We start from the raw sequence: 25,390 nt of genomic DNA on the forward strand, positions 1-25,390 counted from the left end.
TCTTCCTCTGGATTCACAGTGGGAGGGGCTCTTGTTTATTCACCATAGACATGCAGTAAACTTCCTGGAGTCTCTTACACTTCTCTGGGATTGGAATGGTTCACCTCATCTCGAACTCCTTCCTTGCCAGGCGTCTCGTGACAGCCTGTCCACGTCTCTGTCTGGTGATGTCAGTGAGGCGAGCCTGTCGTCCCACCAGGGGGCGCTGGCAGCTCCTGTGATGCCTCAGCCCAGTGGGTCACCTGCAGCAGCAGCAGCAGCAGCTCCAGTTCCAGCTACTCCCAGCAAGGTGGGTCACTTCCAATCCCCAAACTTTATCTCCCACTAAGTTCTGGAACTTGAAGGTTGTTAGTCTTGTTTTTCACAGTCCATCCAACTGTGGTAGGATGGTGCTGATGTACCATCATGTTCATCATTTCATCATCATGTTGTCATTGTCTGACCAGGTGGAACCTGCCATATCAAAGCAGGTAGAGTCTTCTCATGGCTTCATGCATGCTGATGATACCTGGCATGAGTTTACTAACCAGCTCCTAACTGTGGAGGCCAAAATGGCCCCCAGCACACCCTTGGGAGTGTTTTATTAATGTTTAACTCATCTTGTGGCATAGTTTGACTCTGTGCGACACTGAATGCTGCACCAAATTGCACCCCTGTGTTTGGAGGTACATCTGAGATTCAAGCCATTTAATCTAGGAACTTATTTGCTAATCAGTGAAACAAAGTGTGTGTTTTTCAACTTGCTGGGCTTTGGATGGTGGGACTTGACCAGTGATTTTGTTAATCTCACCTTTTCTCACTGTTTGGAAACCAAGTCTCAGCTAGTTAAGAACCACAATAAGTTTAAATTCCACCTCTCCATCGCTCTCAGGAGGAGGAGTCTCTGCGATCTCAGGTCAAAGATCTGGAGGAGAAGCTGGAGACGCTGAAGATGAAGCGGACGGAGGACAAGGCCAAGCTGAAGGAGCTGGAGAAACACAAGATCCAGCTGGAGCAACTCCAGGAGTGGAAGACCAAAATGCAGGAGCAGCAGGCAGAGCTGCAGAAACAGCTTAAAGAGGCCAAGAAGGTCAAACACATGATCACTGCTGTCAAAATCATGAAGAGCAACAAGAGACAAGACCTTCAGCACTTTGAGCATGAAGCAGGCTGAGACAATAACGCGCTCCCTCTCCCGTCCTCCCAGGAATCACGTGAGGCCCAGGAGGCGAAGGACCGCTACATGGAAGAGATGTCAGACACAGCAGACGCCATCGAGATGGCCACGCTGGACAAGGAGATGGCTGAAGAGCGGGCGGAGTCACTGCAGGTGGAGGTGGATACGCTGAAGGAGAGAGTGGAGGAGCTCTCCATGGACCTGGAGATCCTCAGACATGAGATTTCTGAGAAAGGTTGTACTCACTGTCTCCCTCATCTCTCTGTCCTTGCACGTTGTTCTAGTATTAATCAGTTCCTCTCGGTTTGTCCTGCAGGCTCAGATGGAGCTGCGTCCAGTTACCACGTCAAACAGCTGGAGGAGCAGAACAGCCGACTGAAGGAGGCCCTGGTTAGGTCAGTCCCATCTCTCCAGAATACTGCGTCTCAATCCAACTGTAGTAAAAGTCACATCGAACATCATCAGTTCACATTGGTGTAATAAGAACAGTACCAGTAACACATGGTGTGTTCAGGTTTAACCCTGCAAACGAGAATAAATCTTGTTTTATCGTTCCTCCACAGGATGCGTGACTTGTCTTCATCGGAGAAACAGGAACATGTGAAACTGCAGAAGCAGATGGAGAAGAAGAACTCTGAGCTGGAGACCCTGAGAGCCCAGAAGGAAAAACTGCAGGAGGAGGTCAAGCAGGCCGAGGCCACAATTGATGAGCTGAAAGAGCAGGTAGACAACCATACGTGGATGTTATTGACTGAGACAGTCTCTGTAGTGTGACTCACTCCAACTGTGTGTGTGTGTGTGTGTGTGTGCGTGTGTGTGTGTGTGTGCGCGTGTGAACGTACCAGGTGGATGCAGCTCTGGGATCAGAGGAGATGGTTGAGACCCTCACGGAGAGAAACCTGGACCTGGAGGAGAAAGTCCGCGAGCTGAGAGAAACCGTGACCGACCTGGTGAGTGCAGCTGCAGTCAGGGTTCATACCATCATGAAACTCTGAGAACGCTTCCCAAACACCTGCATGTCACCATGGAGGAAAACAGTGGTCCATCTGTAGCAAAGCATGTGGTTTGTCATTCATTTTATTTGAATTGATGTTGAAATGGATTCATCAGTCACGTGTAAACAGTCTTTAAAATTTACTGTAAGAGTCCTGGAAATCAGTGGAAGAGTCACGGGGAAGCATGGGTGGACTGTGGAGCAGCCATAAGTGACCATAAGTGTGTTCAACGCACCTGTAGGAGGCGATCAATGAAATGAACGACGAGCTCCAGGAGAACGCCAGGGAGACGGAGATGGAGCTGAGGGAGCAGCTGGACCTGAGCGGAGCAAAGGTGCGAGAGGCCGATAAGAGGGTGGAGGCGGCTCAGGAGACGGTAGCCGACTACCAGCAGACCATCAGCAAGTACCGAGATCTCACGGGCAGACTGCAGGTGGGTGCTCAGGGAGGGAGGGGGTGCACTGGGGTGTGGAGGTGGTTGCTTAACACTGTTCTCATGTTCGTCAGGAGGCCAACAAAGAGCTGATCAGTCAGCAGAATGCCACAACTGAGCAAGTTCAACAGCAGCCTGCAGAACTCTTTGACTTCAAGATCAAGTTTGCAGAGACCAAGGCTTACGCCAAGGTGGGTCACCTGCTCTCACCATGGCGGCCCTCCCCGACATTCTGTAGCTTCACACTGCTCGTCTGTACCTGCAGGCCATTGAGATGGAGCTCAGGAAGATGGAAGTGGCTCAGTCCAACAGACAGGTGTCCCTCCTCACCTCCTTCATGCCCGACTCCTTCCTCCGTCACGGTGGAGATCATGACTGTATTCTGGTGCTGCTGCTCATCCCTCGGATCATCTGCAAGGTGCGAGGCTGCGTTTGAATGAAACCGTTCTTAAATCACACAAATCCTCATCCTTTGTAACTGTTCTTCCCCTGAAGGCTGATCTGATCAGTAAACAAGCGCAGGACAAGTTTGACTTGAACGGGAACCCTGTCCAGGGTGCGGGGCTCCGAGGGCCTCCAGGAGAGCAGCGCAGCTTTGCCTCAGGGCTGGTGTACTCCCTCAGCCTGCTGCAGGCCACGCTGCACAAATACGAACAGTAAGTAGTGCTGATGTGTCACAGATAAATAACCCTCAGGCAGGGCTGCACCTCATGGACTCTGTTCTGGTTCCAGGGCTCTCAACTCCTGCAGCGTGGAGGTTTTCAAGCGCATGGGGACGCTCTACTCTGAAATGAGCTTCCATGAGCGCTCCCTGGATTACTTAATTGACCTGCTGCATAAAGACCAGCTAGATGAGACTGTTCAGGTGGAACCTCTCACTAAGGCCATCAAGTACTACCAGGTACTGCGTTCTCTGTTAACACCAGTCACCAGTCAGCTCCATCACCTAACTTCCTGTTCTAAAATGCTGTTGTTCTTCATTCCAGCAACTCTACAGCGTCCATCTGGCTGATCACGCCGAGGACTGCACAGTCCAGCTGGTCGACCACATCAAGGTACGTCAGACCTCACGTAGAGCTAAAGATTTGACAGTATCTGGTGAAGTAGCTTGACGTCTGTCACCTCTGACCTGCAGTTCACCCAGAGCGCCCTTGACTGTATGGGGGTGGAGGTGGCCCGTCTGCGGGCCTTCTTAGTGGCAGGTCAGGAGAACGCTGGCCTCTCCGTCCTGCTGAAGGACCTGGACACTTCCTGCTCCGATATCAAGCAATTCTGTAAGAAGATCCGCCGCCGCATGCCTGGAACCGACGTGGTCGGCGTACCTGCGGCCCTCAATTTTGGACCTCAGGTGTGGAACTGAGAAACATGCTGAACACTTGAATGACTCTGGAGAAGTTTAATCACTCATCTGCCCTGGCAGGTATCAGAGACGCTGACGGAGTGCAGACGGCAGCTGACCAGGGTGGTGGCGGTGCTGCAAGAGGTGGCTGCAGCCGGAGCTCAGATGGTGGCGCCGCTGGCTGAGCAGGAGGGGCTCAACGCTCTCAAACTAGAGGATGTAGCCTGCAAAGTTGTGGAGCAGGTAGAGTGAGATACTAATGTGTTCAACTCTATGGTGATTGATACATAAGACTAACAGAGTACTACTAAAGTACTACTAGAGTACTGCTAGAGGACTATTAGGTTAATGGCACTGGGGTAGTTGTAGTGAGGTTGCTGTGTTCTCCACTCAGGTTTATGGCTCTCATGGCCTGAATGCCCCCGAGTGCCTCCGTCAGTCCTGCAGCTCCGTCATCGCCACCATGAACAAGATGGCCACAGCCATGCAGGAAGGAGAGTATGACGCTGACAAACCCCAGGGCAAGGTAGGCCGCCCCCCCTCAGGCTGATGGACCGATGCTGAAGCATGTTTGTCACTGGTCCCAACTGTCTTCTCAGACTCCTCCAGTGGAAATGAGAGCAGCCACCGTCAGGGCCGAGATGACCGATGCCGAGGGTCTGGGGGTCAAACTGGAGGACAGAGAGATGGTCATTAAGGAGCTGAAGAAGTCCCTCAAGATCAAGGTGAGGAAGTCGTCTCTCTAGGTTTGAGCAGGAGAGATGAGAACAGGAACCGATATTGTGATTCCATTAGGGAGAAGAGCTGAGTGAAGCCAATGTCCGTCTGAGCCTGCTGGAGAAGAAACTGGACACCTCCACCAAAGATGCTGACGAACGGGTGGAGAAGATTCAGACCAAACTGGACAAGAACATCGACCTGCTGAAGAAGAAAGAAAAGTGAGAACCGGAAGGAATTGAAACCACAAGGCAGATTTCACAGCACTCTTCTAATTTGTCACCCTCCTCTTCCACAAACTCAGGGAATTCGAGGAGACGATGGATGCTTTGCAGGCTGATATCGACCAGCTGGAGGCGGAGAAAGCTGAGCTGAAACAACGCATCAATAACCAGTCAAAGATGACCATCGAAGGCTTGCGAGGACCTCCTTCCTCTGGCTTTGCCTCGATGGTTCAAGGATCCGCAGGAGGTGCCGTTTCTCATGTTCAGACTCTTATTTCCTCAGAAGTGGACCACAAAGAGCACCGACGACTGGTTAATTATGCTTCAGCACTCATTCATCTGTCTTTCTCCATCAGGGCTGTCCCCACTGGGTGGGCCGATGCAGGTGGTGGACTCGCCCCTCCTCCAGCAGCAGCTGGAAGCTCAGAGGATGGGCATCAAACACCTCAAGAATGAGAACAACAGACTGAAGGTAACCTGGCTGCTGCTGTTGTGTTGTCTGGCTGAACCTGTGGAAGACTCACCTGTGCTACATTCGTCCCCCAGGCAGAGAGGATGAGAGCCCAGCTGGCCTCCCTGCCTCCACTGTGCCCCCCCAAACTACCACAGGTGTCCAAAGAGAGCTCCATGCCACCAGAGGGGCTCAACACGGGAATCTATCGCAGGACTGACCAGCTGCTGGCAACGCTGCTCAAGCTGAGTGCAGAGGTCAAGGTGGTGGACGTTACTGGGAAGACTGCAGGTGTGTGTTTACTCTTCAGGTGTGGGTTAGGGTTCCCTTTCCTGAAGCTGACTGTCTTGTCCTCCTCCAGTCAGCGCCAGCTCCCAGCTGCTGGAGCAGACCGCTCGACTACAGAACCTCAGCGACGCTCTGGCCAAACTCAAGGTAACGCCTGCACGCCTGCCGTTTCTGTCGTCCAACTCTTGAATCTGCTTCTGAACGTAGCGGTTCTTCTCTTCCAGGGGGAAGTAGCTGAGCATGTCGTCTCCAGTCAGCCAGGAGCAAAAGCTGCCTCTGACTTTGCAACCTTCCCGGTCTCGTCCTTCATTAAGGTGCAACCCTCAAATCCACATTTAGCTTTTCTAGGACGACTGATCTGCTCTGCCGACGTCTACGTTTGACCGACCTCTTGACCTTGTCCTGATGTGTGTTCTAGGCCAAGGAGGAGAAGAGTGGAGGAATGGTGTTTGTGGGTCGGGTGGCCATCCCGTGTCCCCGCGGACAGGAGCAAGTCCACCGCCTCATCCTGTCCCAGCAGCAGCTGCAGCGAGTGCACCGCCTACTCATGGCCTGAAGGCTCCGCCCGTGTCAGCGCGCCAGCAGATTCACGGCTTTGTCTTCTACTTCTCTTTCTTGCTGCTGGTCAAAGTCTCCGATGACAGTAGATCCTCGTTTGTAGACGTAGAACTCATGTTTGGTCCTGAGTGTTAATTATGTATGAGGGAGTCGTGTGTGTCACTGAAACCAAATGTCTACACACACACACACACACTCTGTCTCTCTCTCTCTTCACTAATACACACTCCAGGGAAATTAAATACTTTGACTAGTGATTTATACTCTACCTGCACTAATTACACCCTTGTATCTTTTGTATTTGTAATAATTCTTACAATAAAGCAACGCGTCTGACAGCAGCAGGTTGTGGCAATGGTTTGGATTCGACCGTTAACCTGTGAGCTGCTGGATCGTCGACGGTGGCTCGACTGGTGCTTCACGAGCCGGCGAGTACCAGTCCTGGTACCAGTCCTGCACAGATGAGGGCTGTAGTTCAGACATGTACAGAACACCAGAAACTCATCGACTTAAGCGGATCTCGAGGTAATTCTCATGACCAGGCAGCTGTGTGGTAACGGGTTCCACAGCTGTTGGGCCGGTGACTGAAGACATGGCGGCGTCACTGTTCTCGCCACATGAAAAACTGCAGTTTCCTACATCAAGAACTTGAGCCAGCAGCTGCGTCTTAAAATCCAAACATAACTAACTTTAATAACGCTCAACGTACATAAACACTTTGAGAAGGCAAAATTGAAATATAAGAAACAAACGAGTGTAAAAACGGATCTACACTATAAAACAAGCAATGAGGAACAAAAAGGACTGGAGACCGATCAGCGGCGCTGGTGGGAGCCACCGGCCAACGCTGCCGTCCCTCCTCAGTAGTGGGGGCCGTAACGGCTGTGGTGGCTGGACCTGGGGTGGGTGTACGGGGTGTAGTGGTGCTGTCTGGTGTGTCGGCTTCTCATCAACAACTGAAGGGGCTTGTAGGGCCGGGAGTTCTGGGGAGGCCTGTAGTGGAACCCTGGAAAACACCAGAAGGTTCAAAAGGTTCTAGCGAGGACATCAAAGTTCACCCGCCACTACTGGGGGACAGTGGGTCTGGATCATGATCCACATTACCAAATTGTCTGGAAGGAAAACCACACTTACCATGTCTGTCCTGAAGCCTGAGGGCTCCAGCAGTGCTGGGCTGGAATGTCGGCGACTGGTTCTCAAAGCTCAAGAAACTTGAAGGAACAGAATCACTGCAGAAATCTCTGTTGCAGTAAGGTCTGCTCAGCAGGTTCTCATCTGGAGAACAGATAGGAACCAGCATGGCAGTTACTGGAGGCTGTTCTGGATAAATTACATCTCCCAAACCACCCAAGTGCATGGAGACCAATAAACAGACTAAACAAATCACTGCCACCATGCTTCAGCCTCGAGCTGCTGCCGGCCTGGGGGAGCCTTTGGTCTTCCAATGTCTCATCACCTGGTCGTCTGGGACTTCACTGCAACACCTTTAGGCCCTGGCAGCGTGTATGAGGGGGCGCAGACCCGTCCCTTCAACGCTGGATTCATTTCATTGTTCTGGGACGTGTCTCGTGCGCTCAACAGGGAACACTGTCATAGGTTTCCTGCTAAAAACCTGCGTACTGACAGGAAGAACTTCTTCTAGATCAGGTTCTCGTCTTCCTGATGAACCGTGGGGGAAGCTAACATTCAGGGTTTAGGGTTTGGAGAAGTGAAGCTCTTAGATGCTACAGTTATTGCTATTTTGAACATCAATGACTCCTGCGAAACCCACCAGATGTGTTCCATCTTACCCGTGTTTGAGAAGAAGTTGGCAGGAGGCGGAGCCACTTGACACGTTCCTGTTGAACCAGCAAGACCATCACAAGACAGGAATGTGGTCTACAGATGGACCGCGACACACATCAAACTATCACACGTGTCAGCAGCTCCTCTGGGACTCAGGAGGCTTCGAATCTGCTGATGTCAGCAGCTCACCTGGTGCCGTACCAGCACGTCTGGGAGGGATCTGACAGGCTGATGGCGGCTGCTGCTGCTCGGCTCCCACAGACTCTAAACACACCAACCAGTGTCAACTAGTAGAGCTGAATCTGGATTATATAAACCAGAACACACATGGAGCGTAGTGGCTGCTCACCCACTGTGTTGAGGGGCAGGATCACCCCCCAGGCCTGGGCAGCGTGCTGGGACAGCAGGGTGGTGATCCTGCGGTGGGCCAGGGCGTTCCAGTGGACGCCATCACGTGTCCGATGTTGCAGGGAGAAGCGGAAATGGAAGTGGAGGTCAAGCACGTCCATCTTGTAGCAGTCGGCCAGCGTCCCGCTGTAGAAGTTAGCTTCAACCACATCGTACCGCAGCTGGGCCGCCTTGTGCTCGATCTGGTGGAGCGGAGAGGTCAGAGGAGGTCACAAGTCCACGCAGGGGGAGGGGGGCCTGAGCTACATCACTACTAGCGTGTGATACACGTCTCCTCTGGTGCCACCTAGTGGGCATTCGCACCACAGCAGCGTTAGTCTGTTCCTCCATGCAAAGTCCAAATTGATCAGGTTAGTCCTCCCTCTCTCTACAGAACACACACACACGCACACACACACACACACACACACGCACAGAGTTGCCAGGGGTCATGAGTACCTCTGGGACCAGGAAACCACCTCGGATCCTCTCCCCCAGGGGCATGGTGAGGTTCCAGATGACCAGACTGTCCTCGGGTAGAACGTCACGCAGCTCGTCGAAGAAGCTGAGGAGGTTCTCCTTGTAGGTGTGGACCCACCTGGAGTCGTACCTACGCACCAGCAGAGGCACTCGCTATGACACGGAAACCAAGCGACTTGACGGCGTTGAAGCAAATACGCTGGCTTTGGGTCGACGGTGGTGCAGAGACAAAGGTGAGACTACATCTTACACAGTGACGTTCTTGTTCTAGACTCATTAAAACGAACCATCCAACAAAATAAAGCAGAAGTGCAAAGATGCCCAGATACGCAGTACTCACAAGCAGTACTATCACTATCAGTACTACCACCACTACTGCCCGTCGACTCACCGTGAAATGTCCCAAACGCAGGAGTTCACGATGACCAAATCTGGTTTCAAGCTGTGGCGGAAATCATTGAGGATGCTCCGCATGTAGGGAGAGTAGATGCGTGTCACAAAGTAGAACCGGACCAGGTGGTGGGCGGACTGGTACTGCCGGACCTCCCGGTACTCGGTTCCATTGTGCATCCGGTTCAGACAGCCCCCCTCGATCAGGCAGTCCTGCTCGAAGCTCATCTCCCCCTGAAGGTCGAAGGTCATCAGGGATGAAAGACACACACACGAACTCTGTACTCACCTCAGTTGAACCAGAATCACCATGGCAACGCTAACAACGACCACGTCCTGGCCTCAGCATAGAACCGGCGTCATGTCCGTCATCACTTGCCTTGCTTTTCAGCTGCTTGAAGCTGAGATATTTCTCCTTCTGTAACAGCAGCACCAGGTCTTTGTAGACAGAGCGCTGGACTGGGGGGGGGACACCAAGAGGGGCAGCATTAAGAACTGAACCCACCGACCCAGGACAGATTTCCCTGGATAGGAAACCAAACCAAGGCGGCTATGATGATGAAGATGATGATGACGAAGATGGACTCACTGGAGTCTCCCACCACCACAATGAACTTGTTGTGGAACAACTTGCTGAGCTGCTGGTGGCTCACGCACTTCATCTCCTTCTAGGGAAGGAGAACCTCACAAATGTCACTGACATGAGATGACATGGCTAACGAGCTAACACCATGTGACTTGAGTCGCTGAGTTGACATTGAGCTGCACATTCGGCCCACAGCCATGGTCTTAGGTCAAGGCTGGATCAACATTTGTGTCAGATTCTCACTTCAATACAACATTATCCTTTAAAAGAGCAACATAAAATTAGTCTAAATCACTTCAATCATTTTTTTCAGACTTTGCAACTCTGACTTGATAGGCGTAAATTCTGCCAGGCAGAACCATTAGCTTCAGTCGTTGTTAGCCGTGCTAAGCTAATCCTGATCCCGCTAATTTCATCAATTTACCTTATTAAACAACTCAACTCCTGGACAGTTTAACTTGGATAGCCAGAAAAAAAACTGCTATGAACAGTACGAATACTTACCATCGTTGAACTCTGGGGGGAATCTATAGGTTTTTAAATGTATTTACTCGAAGCTAACCTGTGTTTTATGCTAATTTTTTAGTTATCTCAATATCTGGGAGGTTTAGCATCAGCTCGGGACTAAACCGCCGTGGCCTCACCGACGAACCTCTGGCTCTAATTTTATTTAAAAAAAAAAAAAAAGAAAGAAAAAGGTTGACGAGTTCAAAGTCACGGCCAAATGTTAACTTTTGCAGGTGAAAGGTGAAATCTGCTGGGCGCTTTTGGGATCTGCCGCCGTTACCTCGTTAGCCTGCTGTTTCCAATGTGACTAGTGAGGCGTTCACGGACTGTTGGAAAATACTCGCGTGTGCTGTGACCCGGCGTGGGTTTAAAATTTTTTCTTTTTTTTGGAGTGTTTATTTTAACTTTGGTGGAAATCTTTCAGGCGGGTCAGACGTGTGCCTCGTAGGTTGTTGTTGCTGCTGGTTGCCTGCAGAGGTCGCTGCGATGCCATTCCTTTGGATGAAACCTTGTTTCCCCTTTTCCCTCTTCACCCTCTCCCACCCGTTCAGCCCGCGGCCGGTGTTTGCGACGTTGATCTCATTTCCTAACTTTTGTTAATCTAAGTGAATGTTTGCATTTAATTCAGAATTTATAAATCAGAAGACAAGTTCCTTCCTCTGACTCCCGAATACTTCACTCATAAATTACTGCAGACAAGTAAAGCGCCACCTACTGGGCTGCCCGTCATGTTCGGTATTCCTGAAAGAACAACTCATCAGACATAGAGATCCCCATCAGTTTAATCATAATTCAACAAGTACAACATCTCACTGATGACAAAATGAGGGGATTTCTAATCCCTGAAAAGAATTCATTTACTTTTGTTACTCTCACTATTAAAACCTTGCATCTGTGCTCTGGTGTGTGCCTGAGATCTACTGACATTTAAACCACTGATGGACACCTTTTCCATCATCAAATACCAAACAGACACTTCAGTTCAACTGCATGAGGAGCGACTCCACGCCATCTCTGTTTTCCTTTGGTTAAAAGTCACTGTCACCATCATATTCTGTCACTTTAATCTGAGCTTTCCTCTCCTCCTCTATCTGTCCTCGCGCCTCCTCCTCCTCTTGGTCACTCTCCTCCCCAGTCGTGGTGCTGGTTTTCTGCTGGTATTCTCTGTATATACCAGTCAGAGTTTTGGCTGCTTCCAGGGACACTTTCAGGTGTCCGATCACCTCGTGCTCGTCATCCACACTCACAACTGGAGCAAACACACACAGTCAGAACCTGCTTCCATCTACTTCCCATGTTGTTGGACTTCACACAGAAATGCGTTCAATCTTACTGTCAATTTGTCTTTCGATGACATCATTTCCTGTGAGCAGAAGTTCCTGCAGGTCCAGGAAAGCATGTCCAACGTCCACACACTCGTCCTCCTCACCCATTGGCTCACTCACCACTGTGAACTTTAACCTTTCATCACACACACACACACACACACGCAACATGTAACTGGAATCCCAGAAGAACAGTGACGTGTGAAATGAGGAGTGAGCCCACCTGCCCTGGTTGGGGTCCCGGCCCTCCAGCATGGCGTAGAGATACTGCCTGAGCGGCGCCGACTGGGAGCCGTCCACGTAGATCACTGACACACAAACAGAGCGTCAAGAGAAACTCTGGAGCGCCGCTCACTCACCAGGCCGCCAACTCACCAGGCCGCCAACTCACCAGGCCGCCAACTCTCACCTCTGGTGAAGTTGTAGTGAACCTCCTCCCCCTTGGTGGGTTTGCGGAGGGACATGGGAGTCTCTGTCGTCTCCATGGGAACGCCCAGCAGCCGATACTCCACGTAGACGCGCTGCACTGACTTGTCCAGCACCACGTGTGCGGAGGGTTCAAAGGTCAGCGACAAGATCTCCACTCTCAGCTTCTCTCCCTGAATGACAGTTTCACTCCTTACAAATGAGCCGAGTAGCAGAAGGGATTCACGATGCAGAGCGCGGCTCCATACCTGTCTCATCTTTGGCTGAGGTGGAATGACGATGATGTCACTTTGAGAGGAACTTGATGATGCAGACCCAGGAGCTTGACTGTGTTCTGCTGCAGCTGCGTGGTTCATAAAGAGACAATGTTTCCCTTTCTTAAATAATTTATCGTACTGCGCGGATTAAGACTCCGTGTTTTTGCGGTGATATATTTCCTTTCAGCCTCCTCTCAGGTGTGACCACCTCGCTGACATCAGCTCACGCTCGTTAGTTTATTGTCTCCACTTGTAAAACCAGATACGAGCCACGGACAGGAAAAAATTAGCTGTTTTTCTGCAAGATCCTGAAAAAGTGTCATGTAATGTTGATGTGAGCTATGTAAAGAAAGAGCTGGGTGGGCAACTCATTCTATATGTTTCAACCTTGGATTGTTTGCTGTCATGCACCTGCAAAACAGGTAAGAACCACAGAAGAAGAGAGAAGCTGTTACCCCCCTCGCTGGCCTCCTCTTCCTCCCCCTCCTCCTCTCCATCCCCTAACCCCTGCTCCACAGAGGGGAGGTCCTGAGCAGAAGAAACAATCCTTTCACCGGCCACTTCAACACATATCAACATTCTCTCGTTAACTTCATGATCGTTGTCTTAAGGAAGTCCCTGGACCCCCACCTGAGTCCTGGCGTCGCTGGCTGAGCTCCTCCTCGACAGCGTTGCTGGTGACCGTCGGGAGGGCGTTTCCCCTGAGGACCTGATGATTAGAATGAAGAGACTTTCAGCCGTAAATCAAAAATGATCCTGATTGGCAGATATGAATGATGGAGGAAGTGAAGATGTTTAGTACCCTAGAAGGAATTCTGAAAAGGTTTAGTAATTAAAAAAGAACATGCTAGTCACATACTTGGTAGATGGCAAACGAGAGGGCGTGGCCAGTCTTGACTCTGATGTCACACGGGGTCTCCTGCGGTCAAGGTCAGGTGACCTCTTGGGGGATCTCTTCCTGTCAGGTTCCACAGAGACACTTTTCTCTGAATTTATCTTCTGCGAACTTTTCTGTTTGTAAGGCTGAGCCTATCAATACACACACACACACACACACACACACACACACACACACACACACACACAGGATTAGGAGTCACAGTACTTCTACTTTACTATAATTAATATACTGCTTCAGGAGTATAAGTCTCTACCCAGGCTTTTGACTCTTTGGCCACTGGTTTGGTTTCTCTGGGCTCGAGCTGCTGCATCTGTGGGAAGCGGATGGTTCACATGTTGAGCTCCCAGGAGTCAGTAAACACACCACGATTCTCACTCGCTAATCACCTTCACTCTGGGCTTGGCGATGGGCCTCTGTGACATCACAGCTTCTTCTCTCCTCTCGGCGCTCCCCGTCACTCCAGCCAGCTGGACCACTCCCCTTCCCTGAGACTCCACCGGTGCTTGAAAGGGGTACTTCCACTTTATGGTGACCCGGACCATCCCCCGGGGACCACCGGCTGGATCCCGCAGGACATAGTCACCTGGAGAGAAAGAGACGGACAGGTCAGAAACCCTCAGGCTGCTGAATGATCATGCAACACTGACAAGATGAAAGTACAAATACGCAGAAGCTTGGATGAGTACGAATGTGTACTGCCTGACCTCGGATCTCCCTGCCGGTAGCCAGGGTCCGCAGAGGGATGGGGGTCTTAGCCAGATACGCCGGTGGTATCTGGTCGTCGCTGTCGTCAAACACATACACCCAGAGACTGCTGGACCTGAGCGACGAGTGTCATTTTTAATAAAATGTCAAGTAGGCCGTTCTAAAACGGTGCATCCACATGAATGCTCTCCTCGGTACCTCATATAGTGCAGCACATCAGTTGTTACGGCGAGTGGGTAGCTGGTGGTATCGTTGAATACCGGGTCAGCACTGCATTGGACCGTTTGAGAGACGTGAGGCGGCAGGTCGTAGAGCCTGTATGTCAGGTAGGCATCAGGAAGTAGTCCTGGCCAGCGAGCACTCAGACCCACACAGCGCTCCAGCACCAGCACCAGCTCGTTAGGTATCCCTCCGCCGTAGTCGTGAGTCTCCTGATGTCAACAATCGATCACGTCAAGAAGACAGGGTGATGACCTTTAGCGTCCCAAGCTAAAGCAGAACTGGTCTAGGGCTGGTCTTCTCTGTGACTCACCTCCTGATCCCCGTCCCGCCAGCCCAGAGACATCTGGACGGGACTCCTGTGAGTTGCTGTGCTCCTCCCACTTGTTCTCTCCATCGTGGCATCCATGGGTTCCGCAGGAGGGAACAGGCGCGTCCAGAAATCCACCACACCGACGATTTCCCCCTCAGCGCCTCAGAGGGACAACAGCAGAAAGAAATCAGCACACGCTCAGATGTGACACACACACACACACACACACACACACACACACACACACACACACACACACACACGCACACACACACGTCCCAAGGTGTAACGTGTCATCATCAGCTGGTACCTGTGATGTTGGCGTGTCCGGTCATGCGCTCTCCTCTCCTCTCCATGGCACCCATGAGGGACATCTGACCACTTCCGTGTGTTGCAAACCTGACCCCCCCTAACGCCTGGTGGAGCTCCACCCTGACCCTTGACCCCTGCCCTCCCAGCCTGCCCAGATCAGTGGGTGTCAGTGCGTAGCGGGAAGTGAAGCCATAGTTTGGTTGGCTGCCAGACACCAGGGGGGTGGAGTGAACTTCAAAGTCCAGGAAGCTGTAGGTGCAGAAGGTCACGATGTCCCCATCTCTGTCTCCTCCTGGGCGGATGAGGCCCATCGATCGAAGTCCTCCTGGAGTGAAGGTGGCGCCCTGGACCGCAGCACGGGTACGAGTCAAACACATCAGAATTCATCCGCGCTGAACCTCAGTTAACTGAACTCACCTTAATGTGAAGCTCCATCAGCGACTCTCCAGCCCTCAGCTGAGAAAACGGCAAGTCATCCTCGATGGACTGGACCACCTCCTGATCTCCTGCTGGCCACGTGTACTGGATTGGTATGGTCCGTTTGTAGTTCCTGGGGCTGTATGCCAGCTCTTTTAACTGGGCTTGAGGATGCGAGTAAGAGAAAACAGGTTTGACATTTACTGCCACACATATAACCCTAAAAACCTATCACATCCATGGTGACCTCCTGGTTGACACGCACCGCCATGCTGGCTGCTGTTGCTATAGAAACGTGTTATTCACACCTTGTAAAGTGTTAATCTGAAGTGCTCTTTTTGATAAAAGTTTGTCTTTCTCCGCCATCCTCATGCGGACTTCCTCCCTCTCTCTCTCCGTCTTTTGGTTGACTGTGTTCAACTCGTCCTGCAGGCAGACACAAGTTGAAGGGTTGCATCTGAACATGGATGCTAACCCGGAGCTCCGGTCCGGGACTGGAGGAGTCCGTTACCTGCAGGTCTTTACTAATGTGGTGCTCCAGTAGGAGAAGGTTTCTGGTCTTCTGTAGCTCCAGCACAGTCTCAGCATGTGATGCCTGAATGTTTGTCAGCTCGTGATTGGTTGAGTCCGCCGTCACTTTCCCATCGGCCCGGAGGAAGCTCAGACCCTCGCTGCTCTCCTGCTGCAGCCTGAACATCTGCAGGCACAGAAACAAACCAGTCAGTCCAGAACCAACAAACCCGCCTCACTCTGACAGAACCCCTCACACCTCCAGGTCTGAACCAGGAAAACGCCCTCTAAAAAGATCCCTGTTGCTAACGTCATGTTAGCGCCCCTTATAATCTCCAGGCCAGGTCTTTTTGTAGACGAGTGCTGGGATCAAGGATGCTCATTGTTACGAATCGCATTTTAAACTGAATACAAAATGGACAGGAATAAATTTTCAACTGGTGTACAATTTGAAACATGGCATTTAAAGTTTGGGCAGGTGGAGGAAGCGTGCAGGTGTCTCCTGGGTCTTCCAATAAAAGAAGAGCTGCCACAAGCCGGCTGCTGAGGAGCGACCCCCTGAGGAGGGACTTGGCCTCAGTCAGACTGGGATTATATTTTGTTCCTGGAACAACAGACTCAAGCTTCTGTCCAGCAGATTCCAGCAGTACCTTGATCTGCAGGAGGGTTTCACTCAGCTCCTCCACACTCATGTCAAACGCCTTGAAGAGACAGAGACAGAATGAAAACTCTCACGTGTAATATATATATATATTATAATATAAACACAGATAATGCAGGTCATAGATGTGTGTATTCTGTGTGTGCGTGTTTTCAAGTCTGACCTTTGACACAGAGTCCAGTTTTCCCTGCAGAACAGAGACCTGCTCTCGGTACTGGAGAACTTCCTGCTGCAGATGTTCCTGCTGGTCTCTCGTCGTCATGGACGACTCTGAAGGAACAAACAAACAAACATGAGATCTAAATCCTAATTTCTGCTCCTTCTGTTTCTCCTTTGGCACCTTTTTCTCTCTCTTCTAGTTTCTCCTTCTCTTGTCTGAGTTTCTCCCTCTCCTGCTCCATCCGGCCTCTCTCTTCCCTCTCCGCCTGCAGCATCTCCTCCAGGATCTTTACATCCATCCTGCACACGCTGTCCTCCGCTTCCTCCCTCCTCCTGTCCCTGTGTTTGTCCTCCAGGCCATCATGGACGCTGTGGGTAGATAAAGTTCTGGGGGGGGGGGGGGGGCACATACATGCAAACCAAGGAAACAGAGTGAATTTACACTGCATCGACGTATGCGGTCACTTACTTCATTGCCAATGTTGCATTTTTAAGATGAAATAAAAATCTTGCTAGAATTTTGTTACAGATTGTTGGACATAAAAGACGCCCACCTCTCTAGCAGAGTGTCATAGCTCTCCTTTATCAGATCTCTCTCTCCCTCCAGATCACGTATCCTCTCCTGCAGCTGGGAGACAAAGACACCCTCAAATACTTTTACCTCTCTCTGGATGCGTGAGGGTAGAGACGCAGTACCTTGTCCAGGTCGTGCACAGACAGGGTGGCAGTGGAGAGTTGTCCCTCCAGTTCCAGCGTTCTCTGTCTCTCCTGCTTCAGCTGCTCAGTCAGTTCTTCCACTTTCTCCAGCAGAGCTCCGTGACTTTCCCTCAGCGACCTCTGAGTCTGGATGACAGTCACCTCTGCATGAGCACTTGTCAATGACCAAATCAAGTCTCACATTTGTGTGTCAGTACTTTTACCTCCTCCAGCTGGTTCTCATAAGCCTGGACAGAAAGAGGGAAGAGACCAGTAAATATCTGTTCACTCAGAAAACAGAAGGAATCTTTCAAGAGACGATTGTAGAGGAGAACCTCCTGCAGGTCGTTGAACTTCTCCTGGCTGACTCTCAGCGCTGTGCTCTTGTCTGCAAGCTGCTTTTGCAGACGGATCAGATCCACATTCTCTCTGATATTCAATCTGACAGGAGAAATGACATCGATTAATTCTGTTATCACATGTCTGGTGTACGAGCAGGTGTGGGACTAAGAGAGGCAAGTGGAAAGACGAGCACAGTGATATTTCACCCAAATGTGCTCATGAAGATGTTTTCCCTCCTGCTTCACTTCTTTGTGACACCAGAATGCAGGAAGAACCAGCCACGTATATTTAGCTTGAAGCTAGAAGCTGTTAGACTGACGGCTAACAGCAGCTCAACTGGTCAGTGGAATCCAGGTCGTCTGTATCCAGCCGTACGACCAGTAATCCACAAACGTTCCAGTTCAGCGTCATGCACGGTGGCGCCAAGTGTGACCAGCTGGCGCATCAAGTTGAACCAATTAGCTGGCCCTTGTCCATGGTGGCGCTGGACCGGAGGAGTTTGTTTGTGTTTGTGGATGAAGAAGATTCTTTCTGCTTTCTGTAGTCAAAAAGTAGTAGCACACATTTTCAGGGACTTGAAGGACAAAAAACAGGTTTTGGGTGAAGAATCACTATGATGTCTTCCTCAGATGCAAAATCTAAAACAAGCAAGTCAATAAAAGCGTGAGCAGACATGAATGTTGGTCTGTTCTCTCCACCAACGGCAGGACAACAGCCGGACCAGCACGGCTCCTCCTCCAGCTTGAATCTGATCACCTGTGTCGGTCGGACTGGTGCCTCCTCATCTCCTTCACTGTGCCCTCCATCTCCTTCTCTCTCTCCCTCAGTGTGTCTCGGAGGGTCTGTGCTGTCAGCTCCAGCTCAGCAACCCTCACCTGCTCCATCACGCTGCACCTGCTGGGGGGCGGGATGGGTGGAGCAGGTTGACCGTGGTCAATCAAGATTAAACAGAGGGGGGAAAAACGAGCTATGTAGAGACGTGTCTTCACTTACAACCTCTCCATCTCCGCTCTGGTGTCCTCCAGCGAGGGGCCGTAGCGAGGCGGCGCTGTCTGGGTGGCTCTCCTGACTCCGCCCTCCATTTCTGTACTTTTACCTAATGAAAGGAGAAAGACTCTGCTCATGTCAACCCTTTTCTACACAGCATCAATTATCCACCCACTAACACATACATTTAAATCATATATTTATTTAGAAATGCACAGAGCATCATGGACGCAAATATTACCCGAAACAAGCAGATACTCAAAATAACGGTCAAAAATGTGCATTTCACACTTGACATTTGCAGCGCTGTCACTACCAAAAACAATCGCTGTCAGCTTCCCACAGCCGCATCAACGGCGTCGCATTTAATGGCGTGGCCACTTTAGCTGGATCTTCTGATTCACCTCCATCAAGAGAGCAAGGCGTCGTTGCTCGTCATTTATCCTCTTCATGTTTCAGGTTGGTTGGTGAATGTAACTGGACTGTTTTTAACTTTCCGCTGCACTGCCACTTTGATGATGTTTCACACTCCAACTGTCGTCAAAAATCACACAAGGGTTGGATCTGGGGTGGGAGACACACACACACACACACACACACACACACACACACACACACACACACACACACACACACACCTTTGCTAAGCTTGTATGGCGTGCGCCCCCCCAGGTCCATGATGTGCTGCTTGGCCAGGCTGAGTTTGTTCTGTAGCGTTCCCTTCTGGCTCTCCAGTGTGGCCACTCGGGCCTCCAGCTCTTGGATGGTGTCCTCCATGTCCCTCTCCTTCACACTGCCAGAACCCGGCCGGGCCTGACGGAGACGTGTCAGTCGGTTGGACATCCTGGGAGGAGGAGAAAGCGATCACTATGCTGAGGGGATGACGCGGACTGAGGTTCTATTCTGTTCAGTCAACGTACGGGATGTTACCTGCGTAGCCTCTGCTCCTGGGAACGAGTGTGCTGTCGCAGCGCACTGTTCTCCTCCTGCAGGCGAAGGCAGAGGTCCTCCAGGTGCTCCCTGGGAGCCCGGAAGAGCCGCTGAGGGTCTGCTAGAGAATAAATACACCAGTAAAAGTAGAAGAAGAACTGAGGAGGACCTTAACAGAGCTCGTTGTCAAGAGGCTTCACCTTTTGTCTTCAGGAGATGATGCTTCTTCCATGGCTTTGTACTACGCAGATTATCTGATGAAACAGGATATTATAGAGAAGTAGTATCTGAAATAATATATATTAAATAGTAATGTTCAATAGTATTGATATAGCGCTAACAAGCAGCCACGAGTCCATCGTAATCAAGGTGACACACCAACCTGGGACAGCTGGCATCAGTCCTCCTCTCATCAGCCCCACATCTTTAACTGGGAGGTCCCCAGCTGTCTCGTCCAGCACTGGTGACATCACGGCGCTCCACTCAGATGCAGCCAATCAGAACTGAGATCCAGAGCTGATTGACAGGCCTCCAGTCAGCTGAAGATACCAAGAGTTCTAACATGAAGCTCATGTCTAAAGAATTCTGCTCAAAGCGCCTTCAGAGCCTTCACAGCTTTGTCGGTCATCCCTCCACAGGCAGGGTTGTCGTTAAATAAGCGAAAATAGTCGGAGTGCACGACGTAAATGACGTCAATATGTGAAGAAATCTTATCAGAAGTGAGGACGCGACTGTAAAGTAGTGACAATGCAGCAAAAAGTGCACTGAACCTTTTTCTCTTTACAGGTCCAGCAATGAAGGGAATGGAACGAGAAAGAGCAACAACAAATGGATAAACGAGTCGAAGAATGTGTGCAATGATGCGGCGTGACTTGAGTGACAGGTGAAGTCTGGTCCTGACAACCTCCTTCTCATCACGTCACCTGCCGGCTCTGAACGCTGAGCTCTCCTGCTTTGTTTACAACTTGATGCTCAGAAATGAACACTTGAAAAATCAAGGAACTATTCACAAAACATTCTTCCACACGCGGAATCTTTAGGCCCTCGACTTAGTCTCACAGGCAGGAAGTGAAGCCTGACGGATCCGTCGGGAGTTTTACTTCGTGCAAGAACAAATTCGTACACAAGAACATTTCATGACTCACGCTGGTTCTCTGGGATCTCAGGGCCGTCCTCCCGCAGCCACGGCGTGCAAACGTTTCATGCTGGCGTCCTGAAGGATCTCCACAAGTCTCCTTCTACTAGGACATCAGTTTTAATCCTCCTTCATCCCCTCCACTTCCTCACAAACCCCTCAACTCGGATTCTACAGTTTGCTGTCTGAGATTATTCCAAGAGGGGTTTTAATTACATGCAGACAGCAAACATGTTGGTGTGCGTTTGTGCATTGAGTCTTTCCAAGGATGTGCTCTTGTATTCATGCCATGCATGAGCATGTGTGTGTGTGTGTGTGTGTGTGTGTGTTGCCCCTCTCAAACCTGAAGTCTGCTCCATCTGCCACTTGGCTAATCTTGTTTTTGAACTAATCAGATTAGCTGTCAGGGTGTCTTAACTCTGGTCTGATCTGGAGTCAGTTTTGTGCTTTAGCCTGTTTGACTGGGTATCGTTTTTAAACCAACCGGTCTGAGTTTAACAGTGAGGTGTAGAGGGGGGAGGGAGACGAATAAGGGAACAGCCAGCAGTGATTCCTCTTTAACACTGGAACTGGAACAGCAGCAGTAGAGCAGGAGTGTGTGTGAGTGTGAGACTGTGAGAGTGTGAGGCAGGCACAGAGACGGCGTGATCACTAAGGTTCATTCACAAACAGACTCGCAGTTCTTGCTACGTTCGTTTGGAATCATATTCAGACGATCAATGACAAAAATGTTGCTTGTGATGATCGTGTTTTAATTACACTTCAATTCCAGTTCCATTATTTGACCAAAAAAATCCTTTTCAGTCAGCTTTTTCTTCAAATCACACGTTAGCAAACTACTTAAATAGTGAAGCTGATGACAAATGAGATGCCATGAGATCCTGAATTATGTTGTGACATCATCTAAATCTCTGCCTCCACAGGACGGATGATGAGCGGTGACTGGTTGCTGCGGTCGTCGCTCACTTCCGGGTTGAAGAAGGGAAACATGGCCTCTGTGAACTGACAGCGCGTGAAGGAATAGATGTGTGACTTGGCCTCTGCGTCGTAGAAGGACACAGTTCCATCCTCAACATCCAGAAACAGCCCCACCACGCGTAGCCTGGCAGAGAGGGGCAGCAGCTCCGGCTGTGCAGCACATGCTCGGTACTCACCGCCACGCCTCAGACAAACCGTCCAGTAACCGTCTTCTGGACTCAGAGTCACCAATCCCTTCCTGTTGATGGACTCCCGGGCCACACCCAAGTCCCACGATGTCTTATCTCCCACATCCACCTCCCAGTAGTGCCTCCCAGTGGTGAAACCCTGCAGGAGAGGGGATGACACACACACACACACACACACACACACACGGAGTTACTAACTACCCACCCACAGCAAAGGAACCCTGCAGCTCTCTGTATTTACCCGGGTGGCGAGCACACACGGTGCCGTGTCAAACCGCTCAGGCAGGTTGACCACGTTGTGCTCCACATCTCCATCCCGAACCTGCTTGCGGTCCTGAGACAGAACCAGCCAGGGGTTGGCCGTCCTCGGGTCCAGCTGGACATCAACTGATAAACCAACAGAATGAATGTTACCTCCACTTCCTCCACAAGCCGCGAACATGCGTTTGTAATCCAGCGTACCTGCGTACTGCTGCATCCTGTCGTGCTCTGTAAGTCAAAGATCCTGCGTCAGTGATGAATTGATTATGGATCGATTGGTTTACTGATCAGGAACATTTGCTACATCGACCTTGGATAGAGAGCTCTTTCAAGGACGATCGCAGCTGCTGGTCAACTCTGTCCACAGCTGATCGGACCGTCTCCAGACACGTGTGTGAGTACACGATGATGTCAGAACAGGCCTTAACGGCTGGAGGGGAACTCAGAACTGGAAAACTCTGAATTGAAAAATGACAAACTTGAGAGGACAGAAAACATTGTGCTCCTCTACGGAATCTCTTCATGTGCAGCACCTGCAGAATATGGAGGTGGTCGTCGCCGTCAGAAAGCAGCTCCATCTCACGCCGCCGTCTGTCCAGCTGGGTGATTTCCAGCTGCAGCTCTGCGATGAGCCTCTCTGCTCGCTGCTCTGCTGCATCCTGCTTCCTCCGCATCTTCTCCACCAGCTCGGCTTGACTTCTCTCGATGGAACGAACCAGAGCAGCCAGGACTTTAGTGCTCTCGTCGATGTCCGCCTGTGAGTTTGCCTAAAAGACATCCAACGAAAAACTGATTTAATAACTAAAATTGACTCCGGCCTTTGGGACAATGGTGGCGGGTGTAGGTCGCCTCACTTTGCTGAGCTCCACAGAGTGTTTGATCTCCTCCACCTTCTGCAGGCGGTCCTGGATCATCTGCTGAATCTGAGCCTCCACATTCTTCATCTGAGCCTGCACATGAGAGCAGGGATCAAAGTCAGGAGTGGTGTTGCCGCGTCACTTCCAGCACCTGTGTTGTGTTGTCCCTCAACGCCATCCTGAAGCCATGCTGCTGCTCTTCAAGCAAAACTTGAAGTGTATTTGTACCTCCCAGGAGGGGAAGGGCTGTACTTGTCATGATCCCTGTCTTGTTTCCTGTGTAGTCACGTCCTGTCTTCCTGTGATTACCTCATGTGTCTCACCTGCTGATTGCACCACCTGCGTCTGGTTTGTCCCTGTGTATTTGACCTCCGTGTTTCCCTTTGTCCCGGTCGGGTCATTGTCTTATATCCTGTGTCTGGTGTCATTTTTTGGATGTGTCAAGCCTCCAGTTTCCCCCCTGTGTTCCTCACTTCTTTACCTACGTTTTGGTTGATACTTCGTTCTGTGTCCAGGATTTAGGCCTGTTGACTCCTTTTGGTGTACTTTGTTTGTGCTCCTCAGTCGCTACTTAGCGTTCCTTTGTTTGTACTTTGGTTTTTGGATGAATAAACACCCCTTTTTGAGCCCTCCTTGTCTCCGTCTGCTCCTGCGTCAATTCCTCGCCCTCCAGCACTCCTCATGACAGTACTGGTTTGTTTTCAGCTCAAATCGAGGTGACGATGTCATCTTGATAAAGACACTGAGATTCTACAGTTCTGCTATTTTTAGCCATCGGTCTTTGTTAGCGTCAGGCTAATATGAGGCTGGCTCTCTCTCCTTGGAGGTTACAGAGTAGTTTTACAACATACATGAACTAAAAACGCTTGTTTTGAGCACTTAGAAGGTAGAAGGCATGTTGGTGCTTTAAAAAAGGTGCTGACACATTTTGTGTCCCGATGCAGCACCAACAGGTGGAGAGTCAGAGTCGTCCCTGTGATTCGAGGGCGCATTATTCAGACAATAACACCTGTCTGTGTGCAGGTGCACAGCTTATGTACACATCTGTCTATTCATCATGCTAAGCTAACTAGCAGGATGATGCAGCACACAGGAGGAGAGTCCCTCCTCTACTCAGGTTCTCTGCTGTGGTCTTTGGCTCACTCAGGTACTTCCACCCAGGTTAGTTTCTGACAGCTGTTTGGAGGTGCAGGTGTGGTGGGTGTGGTCAGCTTTTGCAGGTATATCAGGTGTGGTAGGTGTGATGAGTTTTGGTAGATGGGGTCAGGTGTGACAGGTGTATTAGGTGGGGTACATGTACCAGATGTTGTGAGTGTAGTAAGTGAAGAAGGTGTGGTAGGTGTGTCAGATATTATGGGTGTACCTGGTGTGGTAGGTGTATCAAGTATGACAGGTGTGTCAGGTGTGGTAGTTGTGGTGGGTGTGTGGTAGTTGTGGTCAGGTGTGGTGGGTGTGTCAGGTGTGGTCAGTTGTGATGGGTGTGGTAGTTGTGGTCAGGTGTGGTGGGTGTGGTAAGTGTAACAGGTGTGGTGGGTGAGTCAGGTGTGGTAGTTGAGGTCAGGTGCTGCACATACGGCGATCTACAGAGGGAGTCCATGTTTGGTCCTTACCTTCCGATCCTGACTCTCTCGCTCCACGGGAACGATGTCGTGACACCTGTGGTCGCTTTCAGTGCACAGAACACACACGCACCTGTGGTCGCTCCTGCAGAACAGCTCCAGGAGCCGCTGGTGCCTGAGACACATGCGGTTCTCAAGCACCGCTACGGGTTCTATCAGCTTGTGATTCTTCAGAGTGGCAACTCGCAGGTGAGGCTCCAGGTGAGTCTCACAGTAGGAGGTCAGACACACGAGGCAAGACTTCGCAGCCTCGGTTTGCTTCTCGGTGCACACGTCACAGCAGGTGGGTGTGACCGGCTCGCTGGTTTCCCTTCTGGTCCGGATCTGCTCGGACATCTCCCTGGCGAAGGCGTTCTCACACAGCTCCGGGCGACCCTCGAAGACAGTGAGACATTTGGGACAACGGAGGGTTGAAACCTGGTCCCAGTGGCGCATGATGCAGGTGACGCAGAAGCTGTGGCCACAGGGGATGGAGACGGGCTCGGAGAACACATCCTGACAGAGGCTGCACAGAAACTGGACCTCTGAGAGGACACTGGAGGGGCGAATCATCCCCGGAACACAAACCCGCCAATTCAAAATGACAACTCAGCCAAGAAAGAACTTCTTCAAAAACAACAACTGATGTAAAGTTTTAGAAAAAGCTGCAGATCAGCAGGTTTTCACCTGCAGCCGCCGTTCTGATCCGAACTTCTTATCATTTATGCAGCTCAAAGCTGTGCAGTGATCAAAGTTCACGGTTTCAAGTCACGTGACACTGATAAAGCAGCGAGAAACTTTCTCTGACAGGCGCTCACGTGACTGGAGTTTCACCCCGGAATGCACCTGAGAGGAGGAAGTGTTCTGCTCTGAACACTGACACGCTGATCACCTGCTAAAACAGTCCCTCTGAGGCA

The 25,390-nt window shown here is 50.8% G+C and overlaps 4 protein-coding genes across 22 annotated transcripts in view; 1 reads left to right on the top strand and 3 right to left on the bottom strand.

Moving 5' to 3' along the window:
* LOC147238446 (dynactin subunit 1-like) overlaps positions 1 to 6,498 on the top strand; it is a 10,603-nt gene extending 4,105 nt beyond the window's left edge. For 5 of the 8 annotated variants that reach the window (XM_086197610.1, XM_086197608.1, XM_086197611.1 and 2 more), the window contains 24 exons: positions 131 to 289; positions 447 to 470; positions 872 to 1,069; positions 1,187 to 1,391; positions 1,473 to 1,551; positions 1,720 to 1,879; positions 2,002 to 2,106; positions 2,393 to 2,584; positions 2,659 to 2,775; positions 2,850 to 3,002; positions 3,080 to 3,240; positions 3,317 to 3,485; positions 3,571 to 3,639; positions 3,720 to 3,932; positions 4,005 to 4,166; positions 4,318 to 4,449; positions 4,523 to 4,648; positions 4,719 to 4,861; positions 4,945 to 5,111; positions 5,221 to 5,336; positions 5,411 to 5,606; positions 5,677 to 5,750; positions 5,828 to 5,917; positions 6,022 to 6,498. In XM_086197610.1, coding sequence (XP_086053736.1) covers positions 131 to 289; positions 447 to 470; positions 872 to 1,069; positions 1,187 to 1,391; positions 1,473 to 1,551; positions 1,720 to 1,879; positions 2,002 to 2,106; positions 2,393 to 2,584; positions 2,659 to 2,775; positions 2,850 to 3,002; positions 3,080 to 3,240; positions 3,317 to 3,485; positions 3,571 to 3,639; positions 3,720 to 3,932; positions 4,005 to 4,166; positions 4,318 to 4,449; positions 4,523 to 4,648; positions 4,719 to 4,861; positions 4,945 to 5,111; positions 5,221 to 5,336; positions 5,411 to 5,606; positions 5,677 to 5,750; positions 5,828 to 5,917; positions 6,022 to 6,159 — 3,348 coding nt within the window. In that variant the 3' untranslated portion in view covers positions 6,160 to 6,498. The remainder of the gene's footprint in view (positions 1 to 130; positions 290 to 446; positions 471 to 871; positions 1,070 to 1,186; positions 1,392 to 1,472; positions 1,552 to 1,719; positions 1,880 to 2,001; positions 2,107 to 2,392; positions 2,585 to 2,658; positions 2,776 to 2,849; positions 3,003 to 3,079; positions 3,241 to 3,316; positions 3,486 to 3,570; positions 3,640 to 3,719; positions 3,933 to 4,004; positions 4,167 to 4,317; positions 4,450 to 4,522; positions 4,649 to 4,718; positions 4,862 to 4,944; positions 5,112 to 5,220; positions 5,337 to 5,410; positions 5,607 to 5,676; positions 5,751 to 5,827; positions 5,918 to 6,021) is intronic. The other 3 variants (XM_086197609.1, XM_086197612.1, XM_086197615.1) reach the window with 1 other exon arrangement.
* Positions 6,499 to 6,828: 330 nt separating this feature from the next.
* fam113 (family with sequence similarity 113) lies at positions 6,829 to 10,725 on the bottom strand. Of its 4 annotated transcripts, none has more exons than XM_086197629.1 (10): positions 10,294 to 10,725; positions 9,793 to 9,886; positions 9,583 to 9,662; positions 9,205 to 9,437; positions 8,793 to 8,943; positions 8,296 to 8,536; positions 8,136 to 8,210; positions 7,952 to 7,999; positions 7,296 to 7,436; positions 6,829 to 7,167 (listed from the first exon to the last, which is right to left on the bottom strand). In XM_086197629.1, exons 2-10 carry the CDS (start codon positions 9,863 to 9,865, stop codon positions 7,022 to 7,024), a joined length of 1,188 nt encoding a protein of 395 aa, XP_086053755.1. In that variant the 5' UTR covers positions 9,866 to 9,886; positions 10,294 to 10,725; the 3' UTR covers positions 6,829 to 7,021. The 4 variants fall into 4 exon arrangements, with proteins under 4 accessions (XP_086053755.1, XP_086053756.1, XP_086053754.1 ...); XM_086197630.1 differs by having other exon boundaries at positions 9,793 to 9,871; positions 10,577 to 10,724; XM_086197628.1 differs by having other exon boundaries at positions 9,793 to 9,871; positions 10,294 to 10,721.
* Positions 10,726 to 11,105: 380 nt separating this feature from the next.
* rpgrip1 (RPGR interacting protein 1) lies at positions 11,106 to 20,932 on the bottom strand. 7 transcript variants are annotated; one of them, XM_086197280.1, is made up of 31 exons: positions 20,602 to 20,932; positions 19,839 to 19,995; positions 19,657 to 19,710; positions 19,457 to 19,574; positions 19,165 to 19,370; positions 18,533 to 18,635; positions 18,296 to 18,436; positions 17,533 to 17,638; positions 17,422 to 17,445; positions 17,198 to 17,344; positions 17,056 to 17,129; positions 16,683 to 16,888; positions 16,506 to 16,612; positions 16,332 to 16,382; positions 15,683 to 15,868; positions 15,480 to 15,597; positions 15,172 to 15,335; positions 14,753 to 15,098; positions 14,443 to 14,603; positions 14,109 to 14,341; positions 13,910 to 14,025; positions 13,592 to 13,788; positions 13,459 to 13,515; positions 13,164 to 13,333; positions 12,935 to 13,013; positions 12,760 to 12,832; positions 12,296 to 12,390; positions 12,031 to 12,220; positions 11,845 to 11,929; positions 11,630 to 11,757; positions 11,106 to 11,545 (listed from the first exon to the last, which is right to left on the bottom strand). In XM_086197280.1, the coding sequence occupies exons 2-31, from the start codon at positions 19,924 to 19,926 to the stop codon at positions 11,325 to 11,327; spliced, it is 4,044 nt and encodes a 1,347-aa protein (XP_086053406.1). In that variant the 5' UTR covers positions 19,927 to 19,995; positions 20,602 to 20,932; the 3' UTR covers positions 11,106 to 11,324. The 7 variants fall into 7 exon arrangements, with proteins under 7 accessions (XP_086053406.1, XP_086053404.1, XP_086053401.1 ...); XM_086197278.1 differs by having other exon boundaries at positions 19,457 to 19,577; XM_086197275.1 differs by having other exon boundaries at positions 11,630 to 11,929; positions 19,457 to 19,577; positions 19,839 to 19,972.
* Positions 20,933 to 21,291: 359 nt separating this feature from the next.
* On the bottom strand, positions 21,292 to 25,195 carry LOC147238449 (E3 ubiquitin-protein ligase TRIM39-like). Of its 3 annotated transcripts, none has more exons than XM_086197282.1 (7): positions 24,486 to 25,195; positions 22,873 to 22,968; positions 22,552 to 22,785; positions 22,329 to 22,476; positions 22,220 to 22,246; positions 21,999 to 22,144; positions 21,292 to 21,896 (listed from the first exon to the last, which is right to left on the bottom strand). In XM_086197282.1, the coding sequence occupies exons 1-7, from the start codon at positions 25,044 to 25,046 to the stop codon at positions 21,495 to 21,497; spliced, it is 1,614 nt and encodes a 537-aa protein (XP_086053408.1). In that variant the 5' UTR covers positions 25,047 to 25,195; the 3' UTR covers positions 21,292 to 21,494. The 3 variants fall into 3 exon arrangements, with proteins under 3 accessions (XP_086053408.1, XP_086053409.1, XP_086053407.1); XM_086197283.1 differs by having other exon boundaries at positions 21,292 to 21,593; positions 21,746 to 21,896; positions 22,329 to 22,785; XM_086197281.1 differs by having other exon boundaries at positions 22,329 to 22,785.
* Between the last annotated feature and the right edge of the window lie 195 nt (positions 25,196 to 25,390).

The sequence above is a fragment of the Aulostomus chinensis genome, chromosome 24 (assembly GCF_037954235.1).
Source record: "Aulostomus chinensis isolate RoL2024-O1b breed Wild chromosome 24, RoL_Achi_v1.0, whole genome shotgun sequence".
Classification (NCBI taxonomy): Eukaryota; Metazoa; Chordata; class Actinopteri; order Syngnathiformes; family Aulostomidae; genus Aulostomus; species Aulostomus chinensis.